The sequence below is a fragment of the Bombyx mandarina genome, chromosome A1, assembly GCF_030267445.1.
Source record: "Bombyx mandarina strain Sakado chromosome A1, ASM3026744v2".
Taxonomy (NCBI): Eukaryota; Metazoa; Arthropoda; class Insecta; order Lepidoptera; family Bombycidae; genus Bombyx; species Bombyx mandarina.
Window position 1 is genome coordinate 9,428,119 of NC_143234.1, and position 22,357 is coordinate 9,450,475.

Here is a 22,357-nt window from a genome sequence, read left to right on the forward strand (position 1 = left end):
GACCTCTTACTAATGGTAGGACCTCTTACTAGTGGTAGGATCTCTTACTAGTGGTAGGACCTCTTTACTGGTGGTAGGATCTGTTACTGGTGGTAGGACCTGTTACTGGTGGTAGGACCTCTTACTGGTAGTAGGACCTCTTACTGGTAGTAGGACCTCTTTACTGGTGGTAGGACCTTTTGTGAGTCCGCGCGGGTAGGTACCACCACCCTGCTTATTTCTGCCATGAAGCAGTAATGCTTTTCGGTTTGAAGGGTGGGGCAGCCGTTGTTACTATACTTGACTATACTTGTGGATGTCTATGGGCTCCAGTAACCACTCAACACCAGGTGGGTTGTGAGCTCGTCCACCCATCTAAGCAACAAATAAGAAAACCTTGAGCGGGCTGTCCTGGATGGCGCAGGCTCCGATGAAGGCCACGATGACGGCCACCACGTTGACGGTGAGCTGGAACTGCAGGAACTTGGCGATGGAGTCGTACACGTTGCGGCCCCACATCACCGCCTTCACGATCGACGAGAAGTTGTCGTCCGTCAGGATGATGTCGGACGCCTCCTTAGCCACGTCCGTGCCGGCGATGCCCTGGGACCACAGCGAACGTCTTGCTCATTTTTTATTCATTAATTTATTAATATGCAGCGTGCAACATTCGGTCGCACTCGGGCGTCGTCGGGCGCGATCGGAGTTCCCGAACGCGCAGGTGTCCCGTGACGTCATGCAACGAGATTCGCGCGCGTCGATTTAAGATGAGTGTAAAAACGTAATTTTAGTTTTAATTCGTATCTTGTAGTGCCTAGCGTTGTTTACTCTTTTTAGTTTATATTATAACATTGTACACGTTATAGATATTGTTCAAATGGTGTGTTTGTCTTTTATATGTTCGGAGTGAAATATCCCGCGAATGCGAACAACAAATAACAAACCACAAATACTATCTGCAATGGAAAGAGTCTCGCCAGGTTACGTTGACGACTCAGCTGTTTTTTAAATGTCAGAATAAAAATATTAGAAATAGCAAAATTTTTATGATCATTTGTGTTTTTTTTTTAATTATTGAATAATACAGAGACAGAGGGTCGGCGGTCCCGGGGCGCTGTTCGGAACTTGGCGCGATTAAGGTTTTTGTCAAATACCTTCATTTACCCACTTTTTTTTTGAAATTAAGCTACTGACGAGCTTTTTCCGACAGAGCAGTTCCGTGTGCAGTAGTTATATGCACAGCTCGGAGCGCGTGCAGCGGGGCGCGCTCATTTCTCCGTAGATGTTTCAATTTTATACTGAGCACGTGGTAAATTGATAACCTTTTTTAATGTTTGGTAACATAGACGCTTACTACTTGGTAGAATAGAGATAGTGTGTGTATGTGTGCGTATGCGCGTGTGTATATGCGCGTGTGTGTATTTATTTATTTATACTCTATGCACAAAACAAAAGTTGTACACAGGCGGACTTAATGCCATGGGCATTCTCTTCCAGTCGACCATAGGGTGGTGCAAAGATAATGCATGGTAGGTGCTGGTATTTCTGCGTGTGCGTGTGTGTCTGTACGTGCGTGTGTATGTGAGTGTATGACCGTTGTCTGTGTGTATGAGCGTGTGTATGCATGAGTGTTTGTATGTGCGTGTCTGCGTGTGTGCGTGCGTGTCGTGGCGGCGCACCATGGCGAATCCGACGTCGGCCTTCTTGAGCGCGGGTCCGTCGTTGGTCCCGTCCCCGGTGACGGCCACCACCTCGCGCGTGTCGAAGGCCTTGGACTCGATCATGCCCTTCACGAGCGTGTACTTGTCCGTGGGCGACGAGCGCGCCAGCACGCGCAGGCTGGGCCACACCTTGTCCACCAGCTGCTGCTGCACCTGCACACGTAGCGAGACGCATTAGCATTCCTAGTCTTTAAATAAACAAATTGTCACTATCAAACCAAAATCTACTGTGTTCAAAAACTCTATTTTCAATTAACGAGTAAAATAGGTATAGATAAATATTAAAGCTATAGACACATAACAGCTTTTTTTATACGGCAGATAGGGCAGTGAACTATACGAAAAGGTCAAAAAGTGAAAAATTTTAAAAATGCACATATCAGATTTTGGTTTGACAATCGACGAAATATTATGATCACTTCATTAGAATTTGAGAATTTCAAATGTTAATATTTCGAGGATCTACTGAGGGGGGTTGGGGGGTCGGCTCACCTCTCCGTTGGCGTCCCGAATGCGTCGGTTGAACTCCTTCCCCTCGAGCACCAGGAAGTCGTCCGTGGGCCTGAGGATGCCGCACTTCATGGCGATGGAGCGCGCGGTGTTCACGTTGTCTCCCGTCACCATGCGCACCGTGATGCCGGCCTTCTGACACTTGCGGATGGCCTCTGGAACCTGCAGCGTTGCCGTGGTACATTACCATACAGAAATCGTGATAACGGTTATTGTTAGCCAGACATGTGATGAGACGAAATGAAAATGAGGTTAGTAAGAGAGTGTTAACTATGAATGTGGAAGGATATAGAGGAAAAGTGGGCCTAAGAAGAAGTGGATGAATTGCGTGAAAGACGATATGGGTAGGAGGGGAGTGAGCGAAGAAATGGTATATGATAGAAGAGTATGGAAGGAGAAAACATGTTGCGCCGACTCCAGGTAACTGGGAGAAGGGCAGGATAATGATGAATGATGATGATGGTTATTGTTAGACAGACCTTTTATTATTCGAAATAGTTATCTATATATATAAAAATTAATTGCTGTTCTTTAGTCTCGCTAAAACTCGACAACGGCTAGACAGATTTGGCTAATTTTGGTCTTGAATTATTTGTGGAAGTCCAGAGAAGGTTTAAAAGGTTTGAAAAAATATGAAAATGCTCGGAATTATATAAAAAACAAACAATTTTGTGTTTCCTTTGATGTGTCCCCCGTAGGACGGATTCCTTTTGTTTGTTTTAAGTTTATTTTATACAAAAGTTTAGGTCTTTTATTTATCGACTGAGGCACTACGAAGTCTGCCGGGTCAGCTAGTTTATAATGAAAAATAGTAAAAAATATGTATAATGAAGGAATTAAAAATAATTAAGAAAATTAGTTTTGAGAACAAACGATGTTGGCTTACCTCGGGCCTCACGGGGTCCTCGATCCCTACAACGCAGAGGCAGGTCAGGTTGTTCACGATGTTGTCCTCGTCGTCCCAGTGCGGCTCCTGGTCCACGTGCACCTGCGACACAGGGGGGCGTGAGGGGGGGGGGGCGGCGCGGGGGGGCGGGGGCTCCTCCCGCGCGCCCTTACCTGGTTGATGTCCGCCTTCCCGGGCACGAAGTCCCGGTAGGCCACGGAGATGGTCCGCAGCCCGTCGCAGGCCATGGGCTCGATGACCTGGCGCACGAGCCGCTCCTGCATGTCGCGCGTGAACTTCTCCAGGCGGCCCTCGTGCCCGTAGATGAAGGCGCACCTGCACAGCGGTACAGCTGTAGCCACCCCCCACTCCCGACACCAACTACTACTCCGAAGCTTTTCATGCTTTTATTAAATCGAGTACGTCTTACCATTTCGACAATTACAGAAACTCTGTCGACCAGCAAACACAAATGTGAGCTACTAAATGTCAAACTGAGGAATATTTTACTGCTGGTAGGACCTCTTGTGAGTCCGCGCGGGTAGGTACCACCGCCCCGCCTATTTCTGCCGTGAAGCAGTAATGCGTTTCGGTTTGAAGGGTGGTGCAGCCGTTGTAACTATACTGAGACCTTAGAACTTATATCTCAAGGTGGGTGGCGCTTTTACGTTGTGGATGTCTATGGGTTCTAGTAACCACTTAACACCAGGTGGGCTGTGAGCTCGTCCACCTATCTAAGCAATAAAAAAAATACTATATGAACGACAAAGTATGAGAGGACAGTAAGGTGTTAATGAAGTGGCGAACTACTCGCTATTCCTAAGGACGCTACACAAAGGCTGTGAGCGGCTACTGCCAGGGTTGCCACTGTCCGCGGACTGCCGGGGTTGCGGCGCAAGTTACATACTTTTTAAGCACGATCTCCGAAGCTCCCTTAGTGTAGAGCCTGTAGCCGCCGTTGTGCGGTATGACGGTGGACATGCTCTTCCGCACCGAGTTGAAGGTGTACACCCTGGTGAACGACTCTTCGGGATGACTTTCTCTGACGGCTTCGTAGCTCTGCCCTAGAGCCAGGACGAATCCGAGGAGGGCGCATTCAGTTTTGTTACCGACTTGCATGGATGGCATCGTTGGATCTTGTGATGGCTGAAAATCGTAATAATTTTAAGTTTTTATTTTTGTTCATAACTATGTGCCTCTTGACCCAATATGTTCTTTGGAATAATAATGCACACGCTAATCTGGGTGTTTACCTCGACGTTACGTTTTCTTAGTGTCGCAACAAGCGGGTAGTTTTATATAAAGTGCCGGAATCCACTCACGGGACTTTTTGGCGGGAACGCGAGGAGTGAAGTTGTGTGATTTGTTTTATTTTGTCTATTTAGTGTTTATTCAGGTTTAAATGTGTAATAACGGTGATTTATTAACTATTTAATATCTGTGAAAATGCACAAATGTGGGAAAATGAAACAAAGCCGCTAGAGGTAACCTGCCGGAATCCTCCAAAAAGTCCACTGAAAAAAATCTCAGTAAATGACAACCAATTTACTGAGATTATATTTCATCTTATATCATCTTCATTTCATTTAATTTCACTGCATAATATCATTTTTCATAAAAATAAGAATACAAATTAAAATGAGACATGACTTAAAGGTCTTAGCTACCAGGTCATAAAATCCTTTAAAAAAAAAGATTCCACTCACCATGATCCTGGAGGTGAAGGCGGAGTTGAGCGCCACGCCCTGCACGATGAGGTCGGCGACGGGCGGCGGGATGTCGCGGTAGTTGGGCGTCACCTTGCACAGCTTCTCGCAGATGTACGACTGCACGACCGTCATGCGGTTGGTGGTCAGCGTGCCGGTCTTGTCCGAGCAGATGGCGGTGGCGTTGCCCATGGTCTCGCAGGCGTCCAGGTGGCGCACCAGATTGTTGTCTTTCATCATTTTCTGTTATTTGTTAAAGTTTTTACTGGGTTTAAGACCTCTTGTGAGTACGCGCAGGTAGGTAACACTGCCCTGCCTATTTCTGCCGTGAAGCAGTAATGAGTTTCGGTTTGAAGGGTGGGGCAGCCGTTGTAACTATACTGAGACCTTAGAACTTATATCTCAAGGTGGGTGGCGCTTTTACGTTGTAGATGTCTATGAGCTCCAGTAACCACTTAACACCAGGTGGGCTGTGAGCTCGTCCACCCATCTTAAGAAATAAAAATAAAAAAGTTCACATAAATTAAATCCCATTCTGTTTTGACACGTTTGTTTAAATTACAGGACCAGCCGTCTCGTTCTAACCTTTACGGAATAAGCAAGCGAGAGTGTGACAGCGAGCGGCAGCCCCTCGGGCACGGCGACGACCAGCACCGTCACACCGATGATGAGGTGCTTCACCAGGTTGTTGATGTAGGTTGCCTTCCACGGCTTGCCCTCTATGGCGAACGTCCGGACGCAGAACTGTATGACCAGTATTATGACCGTGAGGACGGCGATCGTCGAGCCGGCGTAACCGATCTGGAATTAATTGTAAGTTCAGGCGTTAGTATTACTGTGATACAGCTTGCACGGCGCGCGTTGGGTGTTATGTAAAACTTTAAACAGATTTGCACAAATATAACTGTAGACACGAGAAGAGCATTTTAACAAATATGTTTCACACTTTCAAAGTATCATTTTTTTTAATATCTCCAGTAGTTCGTGTAGAAGTCCCTGACAGCGAGAATCATGTAAAAACGATTTTAAGCAGTCATCAAAAACTAGATGATGACGCCAAAAAACCTTCAAGTATCGGGTGATGTTTAGATGATTGCTGTATGTACGTTTTAAAAAGTGTATGGATTCATGTTTACGTCCAACATATGCCGAATTCTTTTTTATTTTATTTTATTGCCCTTGTAGGCAGACGAGCATACGGCCCATCTGATGGCGAGTGGTTACCGTCGTCCATGGACTTCAGCAATGCCAGGGGCAGAGCCAAGCCGCTGCCTACCGCAATTCACGCTTTGGACGAATTTTAGAAGTTTTACTCCGGATAATGAGACATATTCTCATGTGCCATCATAGTCAGTGTGATCCTGATGCATGTAAAAGAGCTGTACGAATGATCGGCTGGGCTTACCTGTATAGCGAGCTTGGTAAGTTTGGCCTGCAGCACGGACTTCTCCTTCTTGTGTTGCGGCTCTGGCGGCGGCTTGTCGGCGGCGGGCGGCGCGTGGTTGTCGTCGGGCGGCGCGTGGTTGGCGCCCACGCCCCCCACTCCCTCCTCCTCACCTGCGCCGACAACAACGCTTACCCACGGTGGACGACACTGACGGATCGTGTCGACCTCGTGTTGAGATGGCGACTGATTCCTTATTGTTTGTTTGTAATGCAAGATTGCGGCGGTGTTGTTCAGCCAATGCGGATACCACATCCATGATACGTCTGCAACCACTATTACGTTCTCGGCTTCATCTTCGAACCTCCCCTAGTTCTGTATTTCGAAATAATCGTACCTTCTGGTTCGAACTTACTACTATACAATTAACTTTGACCTTTCGCCAAGGTTTGGTCACGTTTACGTCCTGCTTGTATCGTCTATCATCTCTTACCATTAAATTCTTTAATTTTCTAAAAGATATAAATGAAATACAAATAATCTGCGTTAGATCTTTTAAAATTGTAGTTCACCCGTCATAGTTACTGTGGTAGTTGCAACAAGTTTGACAGTATTAGCAAGATACTATATACATACTATACTATGAGTAGATAATTATAATAAACAATGAAATCTTGCATTACAACAAAAGGATAGAATGAGTCGCCATCTTTTAATGTTATCTTGGATCATTAAAGTCTATTCATTCATAAAAATTAATCTCTTTGTTAAAAATAACATTCGCACTGAAATATTAGAAGGGGAAGAACGCTATTTAGTGCTGTTTTTTGTTCAAAATCGACGAATATAAAGATACACAAGAATTAAAATTTACATTTATTAATACAGAATTTAAATATATACACACAAAGTTTATTAAACTAAAATCAATGTTAACTTTTTAAATTTTAATAGTGAAACCAGCAAGTTAATATAGTGATTATTAATTGGTTAGTTAATTGTATAAGTAAATGAAATCGATAATCGTATTGTGTTGTATATATGTAGAGGTAGTGTACTTAAAGAGAGAAAAAAAAATCACAACATTTACGAGACACAAAAGACAGAGAGAGCAAAATAAATAGTAAGTAAAGAAATAAATAAAAAACTGAAAAATCTCCGGCGATATAAGAAATCGATATAAGAATGCGATATATAAAGTGCAACCTCGATATAAGAAATCGGAAGGGAACAAGTGGATATTCGTTACATCAGTCGCCGTGGCCTAAAGGATAAGACGTCTGGTGCATTCGTTTTGAGCGATTCACCGGTGTTCGAATCCCAGGTTGGTACCATTTTTTTAATGAAATATGTACTCAGCAAATGTTCACGGTTGACTTCCACGGTGATTCCTTCACTTTAAGTATAATAAGAATGAAACCCGCAAAATTATAATTAGCGTAATTACGGGTGGTAGGATCACTTGTGAGTCCGCACTTGTAGGTACCTGTGTAGGTAGGTACCACTGGATTCACATACTTAAGGATCATATTGGTGGGATCGTTACATAAAGGTTTTGGGTTGACAAAATTAATTAGAGGTTTTTTTAATAGTTGAAAATGCTATAAAGAGATTGTTCGCAAGAGATTTAAAGGTATATTTGACACTGACTCTTATGGACAATTGAATTTACGAAAAATTTGTTAAATCGAGGACGTCGTTATATTGAGGTTCGTTATATTAAGGTTGCACTGTATGTAGATATGTTGAAGATCGATTTGGAAGGGGGCAGTAAGTGCCGTCGCGATGCAAACATAATGTCCCAAAGCCACAGACGAAGCAGAGAAATAGCCCTTTTTTCTTCAATTAGAAATTCTTTTGGAAACAGGAAAAAATAATGTGTGACAAGAAAATTAGAAAACTGAATGTTTCATCTCCAACTTGATTTGAATTAGTTGAGAAAGAAAGCGACAAAAAGATTTAACGTATTAGCGTTTCCTGTAAGAATCAGAAATCACATATAAGCCCAAAGTTCTGTAAGGTCGGAAGCTAGAGGTCAAAGGTCGGAAGCCAGCGGTCAAAGGTCGGAAGCCAGAGGTTAAAGGTCGAAAGCGAGGGTCTAGCGAGGAAGTACTTACCGGGGATGCTCTTGCGCTGGGTCCCTTTGCGTTGCTGCTTTCTCTCCTCTACCACAATCCATACAAGCGGACACGTGACAAATATTGAATATGGATGTAGTAATTGTTTCACATCATGCAGTCAACACGACATAAACACGATGCAGATGTGGAGGGTTGATGTGTTTTTTTGTTTTTTTTTTTATTTTCGTCGAGCGACGGGAGGCGGAGGACGGAGGGCGTGCAGCGAGCCGGGGGGGGATAGAAACAAAATTCGGATGTCATTGAACGGGTCACACTATAGCTCTATGTCTAGGTAACGTGGCGTTTCAGCATTTACGACTTTACGAACTATATGATATAGGGTTTAATTTCGTTTGAAGCCGTAACCGCTAAAACGTTCTAAAATGCTTTAATGTTGGCGCTTCCTGATATATTCTGTATTCATAGAGATTACTTTATTGTTCAACATACGTCACCATGCCACGAATACATCAGCCGATTAGTTAACCATACAAACGTACAACGTTTAACAAGACCCTTAAATTTAAGATGCAATACGAACGCTACGAAAATAAAACATTACAATACTAGTTTAATTAATAAAATAATCTCGTGACTTAAATGAAGTGAGTAACTATTTGATTGTAGTAAAAGTTTGTAATGAATTATTAATTTTTAAGTTCAATGTCTTTAACGAAATTACAGTTAAAAGATTAACTAGCATACAGTAATTTTTATAACTTTTATTTTAGTTACTAATTTCATTTAATTATAGATCGATCCCCAGAGGGGGGCCGCCGTGTAGACGGGGGGACCGCTAATCCAACGAAGCAGGTTTAGTACAATGCTCATTTAGTTTCCTAATTGTATGAATGTATTCAGCTTTTAGTATCAACATTATTTATTTAATATATTTTTTATATATTTTATTTAAAATGAGTACAATGATAACGCTGACAACATGTAATTTAGTAGCAAAATTTTGAAAAAAAAAAACAACCCAAACACAAATGTCGTTTTTAAAAACCACAGTCAGTCACGCTCTCTCTGTGACGCTCGAAAAACTTTATAGCTCGATGATGTGTCCGCTTTCACGCAAGCTCAGCTCACTCAACAAAAGCACACGAGCTGTCCCGGCTGTGACTAAATGAGCAATGTCTGCGGCGGCTGCGCTTGGCAACGGGCGACCTCGAAATTCAGAGTCGGAGAATTCTCGAATGTTCTTACTATGTTGGATTTTGCCCGTATTTGCGGGCGAGAGGTTAAACGAAGCGCACAAACTGTTCCGATCATTGAGTTTTTAATCACAAGAAGCCCGCAACCAACTTACTAGGGGAGGGGGTCGGTATAACGAGGGGTAGATGTAAACTATAGCGAAGTGGAATCGTACGACAGGCGTGGCGAGGAGGAACTGACCTTTCTTCTTCTGTTTAATTTCCTTCTCCTGCTTGTCGACAGCGGCACCGAGCAGCGTGAAGATGATGCCGGCCTGGGAGTTCACCCCCACGGCTGTCACTAACATCTTGCCGGAACCTGGAAGTCATTTGCAATCAATGTTGATTCTACTTGTCACTTTTTTTTCCTACCTTGAGAGGCTATTTCAGCTTCACCCTAACAGATAGGTGAGCTCACGGTGCTCAAGCCTGACGACGTTACTAGCACGAACCCTAGCAAGAGCCGTGCTTCGCAGGATCGAAAACGCGACCCACTGAGAAGATCCGGCGAGAAACTCAGTGGGCTGTGTCTGTGGGTTAATTTACTCGTCGAGCCCTTCGTCGCAAGCGACGGGTTCGACGGGAACGATGACCGGTGCTTGAGGTACCTAAAAGCACCGTTAGTGGATCCGGAGGATCCGTAATGACGTGCTTGTCACGTGATGCCAGACCAATTATAGCTGTAAGAGGAACCAATGTTGTCGATACAAAAACTATAATTTAATCTAGAGCCGATTGTGGACAGGCCAACAAATTTGGCCATTGATAACATCAGTATAGGATAGCTCACCTTCCATAACGTGTGTACCGGATAGCACCATGGGATCAAATGTTTCACCCTTCTTGACATGGTCCGATTCTCCCGTCAGGGATGACTCGTCAATCTAGAGAATTAAAATTTGGTTTTACTGGTAACGGCTTATTGTTGCTGATGGACCGGTGAGCTCACGGGTCATCTGGTGTTAATTGGTTATCAGAGATCATAGACATTACGACGCCACCCACTACCGACATTTGTGTCATAAATAAAAGGAAGATTCACATTTTAGCGGTTTTTTTTTATTTTTTTTTTATTGCTTAGTTGGGTGGACGAGCTCACAGCCCACCTGGTGTTAAGTGGTTACTGGAGCCCATAGAAATCTACAACGTAAATGCGCCACCCACCTTGAGATATAAGTTCTAAGGTCTCAGTATAGTTACAACGGCTACCCCACCCTTCAAACCGAAACGCACTACTGCTTCACGTCAGAAATAGGCAGGGCGGTGGTACCTACCCGTGCGGACTCCAATAGGTCCTACCACCAGTGATTACGCAAATTATAATTTTGCGGGTTTGATTTTTATTACATGATGTTATTCCTTCACCGTGGAAGTCAATCGTGAACATTTGTTAAGTACGTATTTCATTCGAAAAATTGGTACCCGCCTGCGGGATTCGAACACCGGTGCATCGCAACAACGAATGCACCGGACGTCTTATCCTTTAGGCCACGACGACTTTTTGTTCGGCTTTCGTGGTACGACCGGGTATGTAACGCCATCCTGCCTATATCTACCGTGGAATAGGCACGCTTTCCCATCAGAAAGGTGGAACAGCCACCACATTACTATTCATACTTCAACCAACTCTCAAGCTGAGTGGTGGCGGTCACTTGTGAGTCCTTTTTTACTATCATTTTTTTACTGGTGGTAGGATCTCTTGTGAGTCCGCACGGGTAGGTACTACCACCCTGCTTATTTCTGCCGTGAAGCAGTAATGCGTTTCGGTTTGAAGGGTGGGGCGGTATAGAGACCTTAGAACTTGTATCTCAAGGTGGGTGGCGCATTTACGTCGTAGATGTCTATAGGCTCCACTAAACACATAACACCAGGCGGGCTGTGAGCTTGTCCACCCATCTAAGCAATAGGAAAAAAAAAACTTTGTGAGGTCTACCGGCTCCGATTCAACAGCCGGTTTATGGCGCCGCGCTGATGTAGCAAGTAGCGAGCGCATCTATCGGCGGTGCGTAAATAGTTGTCACGTCGATTGGCTGGATTCCAACGAGTTATTAGCACAGCGCACCTTTATAGGCGATTGTAGTGGATTCTTTATCGGCGATGACGAATGTAAAGACCACGGAACGCACGATAGAACAATAGAGACGCTTCCTGCGTGTGTTTGAAAATATATTCTTAGTAAAATATCTTAAAGTTGGCTGATAGCCTTGAGAGGCTATATCAGCGTTACCCTAGCGTGTAGGTGAACTCTCGGGGCTCAACCCAGGAGGTGTTGCTAACACTGGCCTTAGCAAGAGCAGCGCTTCGCAGAATCTAACCACCGGATCGGAAACGCGATCCACTGAGAAGATTCGTCGAGAAACTCAGTGGGCTGTGTGGGTTAATTTACTCGCCGAGCCATTCGTCGCAAGCGACGGGTTCGGCGAGGACGGTGACCGTAATGGTGGGTACCGGTGAGGGGAACATCTTAGCTATAGCTGTGCAGGATAGTGTCATCTCTTTCTTGACACGTGCCCATATTTGAAGGCTCGTTATCTTAATTATTTAAGAATTCCAAGATACTTGTCGATTTAAAAATAATAACGAAGCGAAACCATAATTTGCACTGTTGTGATATTAATACTCAGATTTTTTATTCCTTGATTAATGACGTCCACGGATTCCGGTAACTTTGACATTGTACAGTATTTAAAAAATTTATAGTATAGGACAATCTCGAATATCAAGGCAGCGGAATCGCTTGTGTACTAAAAAAAACTATTATGTCATCCCGATAAAGGCACTTCACACAATCACGCGACAACATGATTCCTTATAAATTGTACAAACACTTACGTACGTAGATAAAAATACTGCATTCGAGTTTTATAATTACGTTATCAAATTACTCGAGTCGTATCAGGCGGATTCGGAATTATCTGATTTTGAAATTTTATTTTTATTTTTTTTTCCTGAAGTGTCCGTTGAGTTTGATAATGTAAACATTACAGTTAAATTGTCTGGTTGTTTGTTTAAAATAATCAGTAAAAATGTTGTCGATGATTCTAACAGGACTTTCGCTGTACACAATATGGAATAATATATGTTTTATATATGTATATTTTTTATTCGAATATGGAGTTACTGCCTAGAAATGCAATAATGTTTATAAAGGGGAAAATTGAAACAGGGAGTACGTCTAGTATCTATGCAGAGGCTTTAACTTACTAAGGTAAAGGGTGTGAGCGCCAGCCTCAGAAATTTCAATGAACCTGTTACATTTGTACCTATTCGATTTTGACCGCTAGAGGGTGTTGGTGATTACATATCGCGCTACATGGGCTAGAGACATTCGTTTTGATTAAATTGAATTTGCTAGATTTGAAGACGCACCCGTAAATCTATTATTCATAATAATCTATTCTAATCTAATCTATAATCTATTATTCAGCCGTGGACTTCTTATATACTAACAATTAAATGTAATGTCGATATAACGATGAAAAATACAGGGTGTTCTTATTAGGGGACCCAAATGTCAATCAGAAGATTTAAGAAACCACAAACATTCGTCGTAACACAAGTGGACCATCTTCATATTTTGTGAATGCCCGCAATGAAAAGCCGAGTTAAAGACACGTAGGTGCGTTGACCCCGCGCATAGGCTGATATTAATTTCAATTCCATTGCCTGCATGATGAAAAAAATAAGCAAAATTATCTTTGGTCACTATTATTATGCTCATCAAGTCAGCAATTATCAATACGGCCACCTCCGCGACTTCGGATTCATATACGTTAGCTATACAGGGTGTGTGGGAATTAATTAATATATATATATATACAATTAATTTATAAACTTAAACGCGTCCGGATACTTTACTAATATCAATTAATCCGTATTACGTAAGCAATGAGAACAGATAACCCAATAAATTATATTGATAAGGTTATTGTAGTATCGCGGATGTAGGGTTGTGCGTTCCGAATTTATGACACGCATCGTAACAGCGTGGCCTGTTTGCAGTACACGAGAATGAAAATAATGAATTTTATCAAAAATCGCTATTAATAAATTATTAGCTCTTATAAAAAATATTTACTGCAGGGCTGTACTGAAGTTGAGTTCGTAACCTTCGAACCAAAGACCTTGGTCAGTCTAGATCCTAATCCAGAGTGGATGCTAAATGTAATCATATATGTAGGATTGGTAAGAATGGAACGTATGAAAACAGTGTGGAACGGAGCGTTAAGATATGTGTGAGAGAAAACGGAAAGAAAGAGAATAGAGGATGACAGAGAAAAGAAGAAGATGGCGAAGACGTTTAAAACGATGATGAGCAAGGCGTAATAAAAGTGTTAATTATTTTTTTTATTAAAGAGAAAATTTTGGAACATTGAAATTTTTTTTTTATGCGCTGCGATCCCCATTCTACACATAATTGCTATCAATTTGGATCAACAGGTTTCCGCTTAGAGCACCATCCACCCCATCCCTTGGATGTCGAAAAGGGGACTAAGGGATTCAACGGAGAAAGGGAATCAGCGTTATCTGAGTCTTATACCAGGATACATGCACTTAGTGGCGAAAGGAGGTATTCGCAGTCTTAACGTGTGGGTACCACCGTCCTACCAGTATAAGGCGCGAAGAGTTTGAAGGGTATGAAAGCCGTTATGAATCAGAGTAGAGACTTTGAAGTCATGCGGAAGTCACGTTCTATAGGCCACGTTACACAATTACAATTTGCGTAATTACTGGTGGTGGGACTTCTTGTGAGTCAGTACGGGTAGGTACCACCACCCTGCCCATTTCTGCCGTGAAGCAGTAATGCGCCTCGGTCTGAGGGTGGGGCAGCCGTTGGAACTATACTGAGACCTTAGAACTTATATCTCAAGGTGGGTGGCGCATTTACGTTGTAGATGTCTATGGGCTCCAGTAACAACTTAACATCAGGTGGGTTGTGAGCTCGGCCACTCATCTAAGAAAAAGAAGAAACGTTAACTTCTTAACGAGAGGCGTTCACTCATCTGTGCCATAAAAATCAAATTATAATTTTAAAAACATTAAACAAGCAACCCTGGGCCAATATCAGCGATCGCATACATATTGTGTACACGTAAATTATTGCTACCTGCCGATTAACGATATCGCTTTAGATAACTTTGTTAATGTTGCGTCTGTTGCGAAATATATTTACATTTAAAAGAAAAACATATATTTATTCGCACTATAGCGTGTGGGGATTAAATGTTGAGCGCGTCTTTTTTTTTTGATTTTGATAATGAATTGGAAATCATTAAGAGTTGATTTTCGTCGAATATTACAACATACAATCGTTACAATTGAGGTCTCGACCTCATGTCAGTAAAGTTACTGGGTCTCATTTTCATTTCATTTCATTTCACTCCATATTATCATTTTTCGTGAAATTATGAAATATATAATATAAATAAAATAAAAGAATATAAATTAAAATAAGACATGACTTAAAGGTATTAGTTACCAGGTCATAAAATTCCTTAAAAAAAACCACAACATACACCTTTTTTTTTCGGACCGAGGGCCGAACCTCCTACGAGGTCCCCAAGTATGTGGGACTCGAAGATCTGCTGATCAGCAAGCACATGAACCTACCTTAAGATCGTTGCTCTGCAGCAGGATACCGTCAGCCGGAAGCAGATCTCCGTATTTGATCTGACATATGTCGCCGACGACGATCTCGCTGATGGGCACCTGTTTGACCTCCGTGCCGCGGATCACGGCGAACTTGTGCTCGCCTTCTATCCGAGACTGCAGACCTCTGGAATAAAAGCATTCGCTATTGACAAGATGTGAGGCCCAGCGATGGGATCCGCGTCAGATTCTTACTCCAGAACGAAATAGAACAAGCTCCAATCGCACGGTATAAAGAGTGACTTGTGTCAGTCTTTTGCGCGTAAACTGAGATGGAATATAATCACAAATACACAACATCGTGTTTACACTACATCAGACACTCCCGGCGTTTCCCTACGTGTCAATCTAGGTTATTTCAAATTTTACTGGTGGTAGGACCTCTTGTGAGTCGCACGGGTAGATACCACCACCCTGCCTGTTTCTGCCGTGAAGCAGTAATGCGTTTCGATTTGAAGGGTGGGGCAGCCGTTGTAACTATACTTGAGACATTATCTCAAGGTGGGTGGCGCATTTACGTCGTACATACCTATGGGCTCCAGTAACCACTGAACACCAGGTGGGCTGTGAGCTCGTCCACCCAACTAAGCAATAAAAAGGAAAATTCATCCAAATCACGATGCGATAATGTTCGCACCCTCACGTGCCGGTCGATGTGACCCTTCCGGACATGAGGTCGGGTTTCAATTGTATTGTACGACGGCCTTCGAACCTATACCCTTGACTGCTTCACGACGAAGCTGGGTAGAACGATGGTGCCTACCCGCGACTCGCACGGGTACGCTTTTGAGCTCTACTATAAATAAGCATTTGTATATCAGACGATCTTAGCAAAGAATATTTACAGTAACGATTTTATTGCTTAGATGGGTGGACGAGCTCACAGCCCACCTTGTGTTAGCTGGTTACTGGAGCCCATAGACATCTACAACGTAAATGCGCCACCCAACTTGAGATATAAGTTCTAAGGTCTCAGTATAGTTACAACGGCTGCCCCACCCTTCAAACCGAAACGCATTACTGCTTCACGGCAGAAGTGGGCAGGGTGGCGGTACCTACCCGCGCGGACCCACAAGTGGTCCTACCACCAGTAAAAGTACGCTGTCGGATCTTTATAATATTATGCGAAAGAAAACACGAATAAGATAATACATACATAAATGCATTTCTCCAATACTTTTTTTGGATAAGACTCGACAATCATATGAACTTTATAAATATTCCTAATAATCCAAAATGCATAAATAATGAAATATAAATTTATTTCATACATAATACGTATATGTACTACACATTTCAAATTATAAATATGATTCTCGATGACTAATTAATTAGTAGTAATAATAAGGAAATATAAATATTTAATAAATCGTCTAGAATTTTCTTATGGCTCAAGCATCATTAGTTTCCCTAACAAATGTAGCAGAGAAATTTAATTATTTGGACCTTCAGTTGGTTACATGGTTTACTGACCTGAATTGCCTTTCTTTCGTGTAATCATTAAACGCTGTTACTATGACGACGACTATAACCGATATTAAGATGGCCAGACCCTCGATCCACTGGTAGTGGCCCTCCTCTTCGTCCAAATGTGCTGAAAAAAAAACCGTTTTGTTTTTAGATTTACATTCAAATAGTGGTGGGGCCACCCACCGATTAGCACAAAAGTACTGGAGTGGAGACCTCGTACTGGACGTTGTAACAGACAGCCAACGAAGTGGACCAATGAACTGGTCAAAGTGGTTGGTAAGGACTGGATGCGAAAGGCAAGAGACCAAAGAAAGGTGCATTCCAAGATACCTAGCATTGGATTGGCTTGAAGAAGAGAGTTCACGTAATGCTTGATAGCTGCTTCGTGCTGCAAAGATCTTTCGTGGAAAGGGTATCTTTGGAAATCTTCACATAATAAACATGCTTAAAAAAATATTATTGATAAACAATTTGGAAAGCAGTCGCCGTCGCCCCAAATACGTCATTTCGGATCCTCCCGATCCACTAACGGTGCTTTTAGGTACCTCAAGCACCGGTCATCGTTCTCGTCGAACCCGTCGCTTGCGAGGAAGGGCTTGACGAGTAAATTATGCGAAGCACGGCTCTTGCTAGGGCTCGTGTTAGCAACGTCATCAGGTTTGAGCCTCGTGAGCTCACCTACTAGTTAGTTAAGGCGACGCTGATATAGCCTCTCAAGGCTTATCAGCTTAGGTAGGAAAAAAAAAGTTATGTGCATCCTACGTTATTTGTTCGATCAAGTTGAAACTTGGTACAGTTATTGTTGGTGTTTCACGGAAGGTGCCTAGCGTAATACCATCAGCGACCGGTGACGCCAAAGCTGTTAATCAGTGGAGCTCATGTGGATATTTAGGGTTCGACCGAAAAAAGCGTGTTCAGGATTCTCGGGTTGAAGAAATGATACGTCTTCCGAATGTCATTTTTTTTTAATAGCATACTCAAATTGCGAATTTGTCTCTTAATAAAATAACAAATGAAAAGAAAATATAATTCTAGACAGTCACACAGGTGTGGATTGTTATTTGCTCAGATTAAACTCTGCTGATCGGAAAGTCCGAAAATCTGAATTCGGAATTTTGATACCATTATAATAAGAACAAAACTGATAGCTTCAATCGATACGAATAAAAATTGTTATTAATTAAACAAGAATCGATTATAAATAAAAACCATCGCACAACACAAGAATGAACCCTAATCACCGTGACATATTATCCCTCAACCCTTTTAATGCGATGATTAATCGAACGAGCTCGAAACGTTGCGCTTCCTCTCGCACTAATGACCTTTACAACGCGAGGGAGAGGGACGGTAAATCGGATTACGTGACAACATTGAAAGGCCGTATCGGGTCGGACACTCCCTCGTTACGTAGTGGGCAGGAGGTAGTATAATTTTACGACACGCATTATAGGCTGTATATGATACCTACTTATTTACCAACATCAGAAGGACTTGTATATGTTTTTTTTATTGCTTAAATGGGTGGACGAGCTCACAGCCCACCTGGTGTTAAGTGGTTACTGAAGCCCGTAGACATCTACAATGTAAATGCGCCACCCACCTTGAGATATAACTTCTAAGGTCTCAGTATAGTTACAACGACTGCCCCGCCCTTCAAACTGAAATGCATTACTGGTTCACGGCAGAAATAGGCAGTGTGGTGGTATCTACCCGTGCGGACTCACAAGAGGTCCTACCACCAGTAATTACGCAAATTATAAATTTGCGGGTTCTATTTTTTTATTTGGTGTAGTTTGCGCAGAGGCGGGACTTATGAGACACCCAGATCTCCCAAGATCGCAATGCGAAAACGCCGCTCACCTTCAGATATATGATCGAAATCCATGTTGATATAAGAAAACTATCACTATCAAATCAGAATGGAAGTTGTCTTCGACCTTCGACACTGGACCACACCGTTACAAATTTAAAACTCGTGCTATTAACTGAATGGAAACAGCCAATTACGATTTTCCGATGAAATGACCAAACGTGAGATAAGTCTTTACACGGTAGCGTTGGGGTTTTAAAAGTATCCGGAGATTTTCAATTGCGGGAAGACTGATACCAGCCGTTGCGATACCAACATCCAACTGTACCAGCCAACATCGACCAACATCGGAGCAGCGCATAACAAAGCTTCATCAAGCATACGAAACTAGCCTTTAAATGAAAAGTGATGTAATTAATTGTTCTACAAAACTAGATAAGCCACGTATTTAACAAATACAAGGTTAATTGGAGGTTAAGGAGATTGTAAATGTTACTATTAACTACATGCTAAAAACCGTGCCGGGTATAATATCTTCGGAGCCTGCAGGGAAAAACATTGTAGATTTCGGTTCCCCAATTGAGTTGCAAACCGAAGATCATAATTGGTTTAATTTATCCTTTGTTTTGATCCCCATATCTCTCTTTTCTCGTATGAGATTTAGAGATAATGGAAACCATTGTAGGATGAAACTTACGCAGTTAGCCAAAATGGAAAATTTTGGGCAAAAAGTTTGTGAAATATTAGAAAATGAATGTTATTCCTTGCAGGTTTCGTTTGGTAATCAACTAGAGATGCAAGATGGATTTGAAGCGAATGAAAATTACAAAAGGTTACATTGCAAAAGAAGTAGAAATCAGGAAAAGGTTCTTGATAACTTCCTCATTTTTACACACCACTCGAAATCCATACGGCAAAATTCTTTTTTGAAAAAATACGACATAAGCTGTTAACTTGATGGCATTGATAACAGATTGAATGACAAAGTGGAGAGAAGTGAATGTAGATTCAAATTAACACTACTTAAAATTCATTAATACTACTTAAATTGATACTCAAACTATTGAATCATTTAATTTTTCTACTACAGCATTATAATCTTACCAGGGTCTGTATCCATTTTAGTTTTCGGAAAGAAAAGACAATACAAGTTAATTTTTTGAACATAAATGGCTCATCGCCCACTCGGCGTTATAAGGTTTCTGGAGCCCCCTAAACATGAAATCCCAATAATTTTGTATTAAAACTATTCTACTCTTAATAGAAACCGATGTATTTAGGACATAAACCGATTGTATGGTGGTGGTACCAACCCGTTGAAAACATGCATTTCAATATTGATGTATGAAAACTGCACAATATTATCGTACGCTCTATACAAGCAATTATGAATTCCTAATGTGTTCTATTTCCTTGATTGATAGAGATTATTTTTAGAACATACGTAAATTTATTGATGAATAATAATAAATCTATCTCTGACATAATATTTTTAAACTAACGCCCTATGGTATTTCATATAGGAACGCAAAAAACCTTACAATATACAAAAAAAACGGCGAGTACTACTTGTACTCACATCGCTGGCATCATGAATCACCATTATAACTGCTGAAATGACTACATTAAGTTTGCATTCATTGATAGCCTTTACTTTATCACTATTTATCTATTTGTATACAATGAAGAGTTGTATAAACATTTTTTTATTACTAGAATGTTGCAGATGTAAAAAATCTGCTTTAATTATTCTAGGGGGAAATTAATTTGTACATTTACATTTTACTGTTTCCAAAATCAAGTGAACTGATAATATTGATTTTTTTTTCACATAAAATAACTATAAACTTGATTGTTTTAAAGAAAGCAATTGTTAAGCATCGTAAACGGGGCGGTCGTAAGAAAGTTTATTTAGGTTGAAACAATCTTCAATCAGAACCGGTCTACTAGCAAACAGAGTAATATCTCTCAATTCGAGATGGTAATGTTCTTCATAGTTGATGAAACACATCGGATTTAATAATTAAATAACAGTGTAACAACTTACCCGCATCATTGGGGTCATCTGCGGGCTTGTAAAAACTCAATCCTAATGAAACAACAGCAGCAACTTCTAGGATAATAAGGGTGACATCCTGCAGAGCCTCCCATACTAGCGTCAGGAAAGTCTTGGGTGGCTTCGGCGGGATCAAGTTTGAACCGAACACTTCCCGCCGATGCTGCAGGTCAGCCTTCGAACCGCTAAGACCTGGGGACAAATAGAAAAAAATAATCAGTAACTACAGAATTCTTCTCAGCCGTATGCACTCTTGGCAGAGTGGTCGTGGTTATCACTTCGGGTGGTGGTGCGCTTCACCAGACGTCGCCATTCCTGGCGTACCGCGGCCCTTCTTGTGCAACTACAGAATGGATCTTACAAAAAGGCCGATATCGGGAAGCGGTATCGATGAAATTGGAGTAGAAATAAGTTTAATTCTATGACTCACAATATATTTGCGTACACAATTAGCACCGTTTTACCTTAAAGCAAAATTCTAGTAATATCCATACTTAAGCTCTCCGACATAGCGTGATTCAATTTCGTAAAAGGTTTGATTTGCTTTAGTGTTTAGAAAAAAACAATCTTATTTTTGTGACGAACAAGAAATCTTCAAGTCCTCGCACTAGCGTACTAACGATTGAAAAGTCTTCTTCTTGTGGCATACAATTTATAGATGTTTCTACTTCTACAATATCTAAACTGCCAGTAATACGATTTCTATAAACATAATTTCTAATTCTTTATCTATACCTTCTTATTATGATACGTATGTATTCCAGATTCATATAAGCCTATACACACCTAATACAATGGCCAAATAATCACCAGCAAGAGACTGGATTTTAAATTTTTTGGGACAGTAAAAAAATCCAATACACTTTAAAAAAATTGGCAGTTGAGGAGTATTGTATCATTGTCGTGAACTAATCAGAGGTTCGGGACGTAGTTTAATGAGGGAGGGATAGCACAAGCGTAATTCCAGTCGATACCTAGAGCCAATGTTCGAGGTACGATGGTATGGTGTTAATAAGTAATACCACCAGGCGGCCGGTGGCCCCCAGTCTGCCCATCAAGGTTAATCCAAAAAAATCAATGGACGCTCCAGTCTAAAGCCAATTGATGTACACACAATTGATATACGCGCCTCACAAGTCAAACGACGGCCGATTACAAACGCGCTGGCGTACGTTTGAAGATGATTTCCTTTGAAGCTACGAGTTCTATTTTAAAAGATATCCGTATGTTTAATTTTTCAACTTCGATACGGTTGTGATCGTAAAATGCAGTGTTAACGTTTTGTTGTATGCGTTTAGTAAACATAAAAAAAAAAACAGTAAGTATTTTCGAGAATTTTTTTGAAGACTTTTTAAGATCGATCGGACAGTACATGACAAGTACATTGTTTCGTGAAATCTATACGCAAACACATAAAATCGTAAAAGACGTGTGGTTGGTTGTACGTTAAAGATATTAACAAAGTTACGGGTTCAAATCTCATTGTGTTCACTTATATTTTCCGTAAAGCCGGTTTTACCCAGTACGTGCTTTATCACGTTACATTGACAACAACATAATTATTTTAAATTAACAAATCGTTAATCTAAATCCGTACCATCCGAACTCTAAATAGATTTACCGTGTGTAATAGATACTGAAATACACATACACACACATTATTTATTTACAACACGTATATATTAGTAACATCACGGTCGACGTACTGAAACGAAAGACTAATATCCTGTCCATCACTCAAAAAGTATAACTCTTGAGTCACTTGACTGACAGTGAATCATATCGAATGAGTCGAATTGAAAGTAGATAGCGCCAGCTGCGATTCATTATCGGATATCAAAGAAGATGAACTCGAAATTATGTTTTGAGT

The 22,357-nt window shown here is 41.5% G+C and overlaps 1 protein-coding gene across 23 annotated transcripts in view; it reads right to left on the minus strand.

The window, feature by feature from the left end:
* PMCA (plasma membrane calcium-transporting ATPase 3) overlaps positions 1-22,357 on the minus strand; it is a 192,483-nt gene that overhangs the window by 13,956 nt on the left and 156,170 nt on the right. For 16 of the 23 annotated variants that reach the window (XM_089739573.1, XM_089739572.1, XM_089739568.1 and 13 more), the window contains 15 exons: positions 20,479-20,679; positions 16,622-16,742; positions 15,110-15,275; positions 10,290-10,383; positions 9,702-9,818; positions 8,304-8,351; positions 6,208-6,359; positions 5,388-5,603; positions 4,803-5,045; positions 4,004-4,242; positions 3,270-3,432; positions 3,097-3,198; positions 2,193-2,372; positions 1,659-1,853; positions 376-582 (listed from right to left, as the gene is read on the minus strand). In XM_089739573.1, coding sequence (XP_089595699.1) covers positions 376-582; positions 1,659-1,853; positions 2,193-2,372; positions 3,097-3,198; positions 3,270-3,432; positions 4,004-4,242; positions 4,803-5,045; positions 5,388-5,603; positions 6,208-6,359; positions 8,304-8,351; positions 9,702-9,818; positions 10,290-10,383; positions 15,110-15,275; positions 16,622-16,742; positions 20,479-20,679 — 2,444 coding nt within the window. The remainder of the gene's footprint in view (positions 1-375; positions 583-1,658; positions 1,854-2,192; positions 2,373-3,096; positions 3,199-3,269; positions 3,433-4,003; positions 4,243-4,802; positions 5,046-5,387; positions 5,604-6,207; positions 6,360-8,303; positions 8,352-9,701; positions 9,819-10,289; positions 10,384-15,109; positions 15,276-16,621; positions 16,743-20,478; positions 20,680-22,357) is intronic. The other 7 variants (XM_089739575.1, XM_089739569.1, XM_089739576.1 and 4 more) reach the window with 1 other exon arrangement.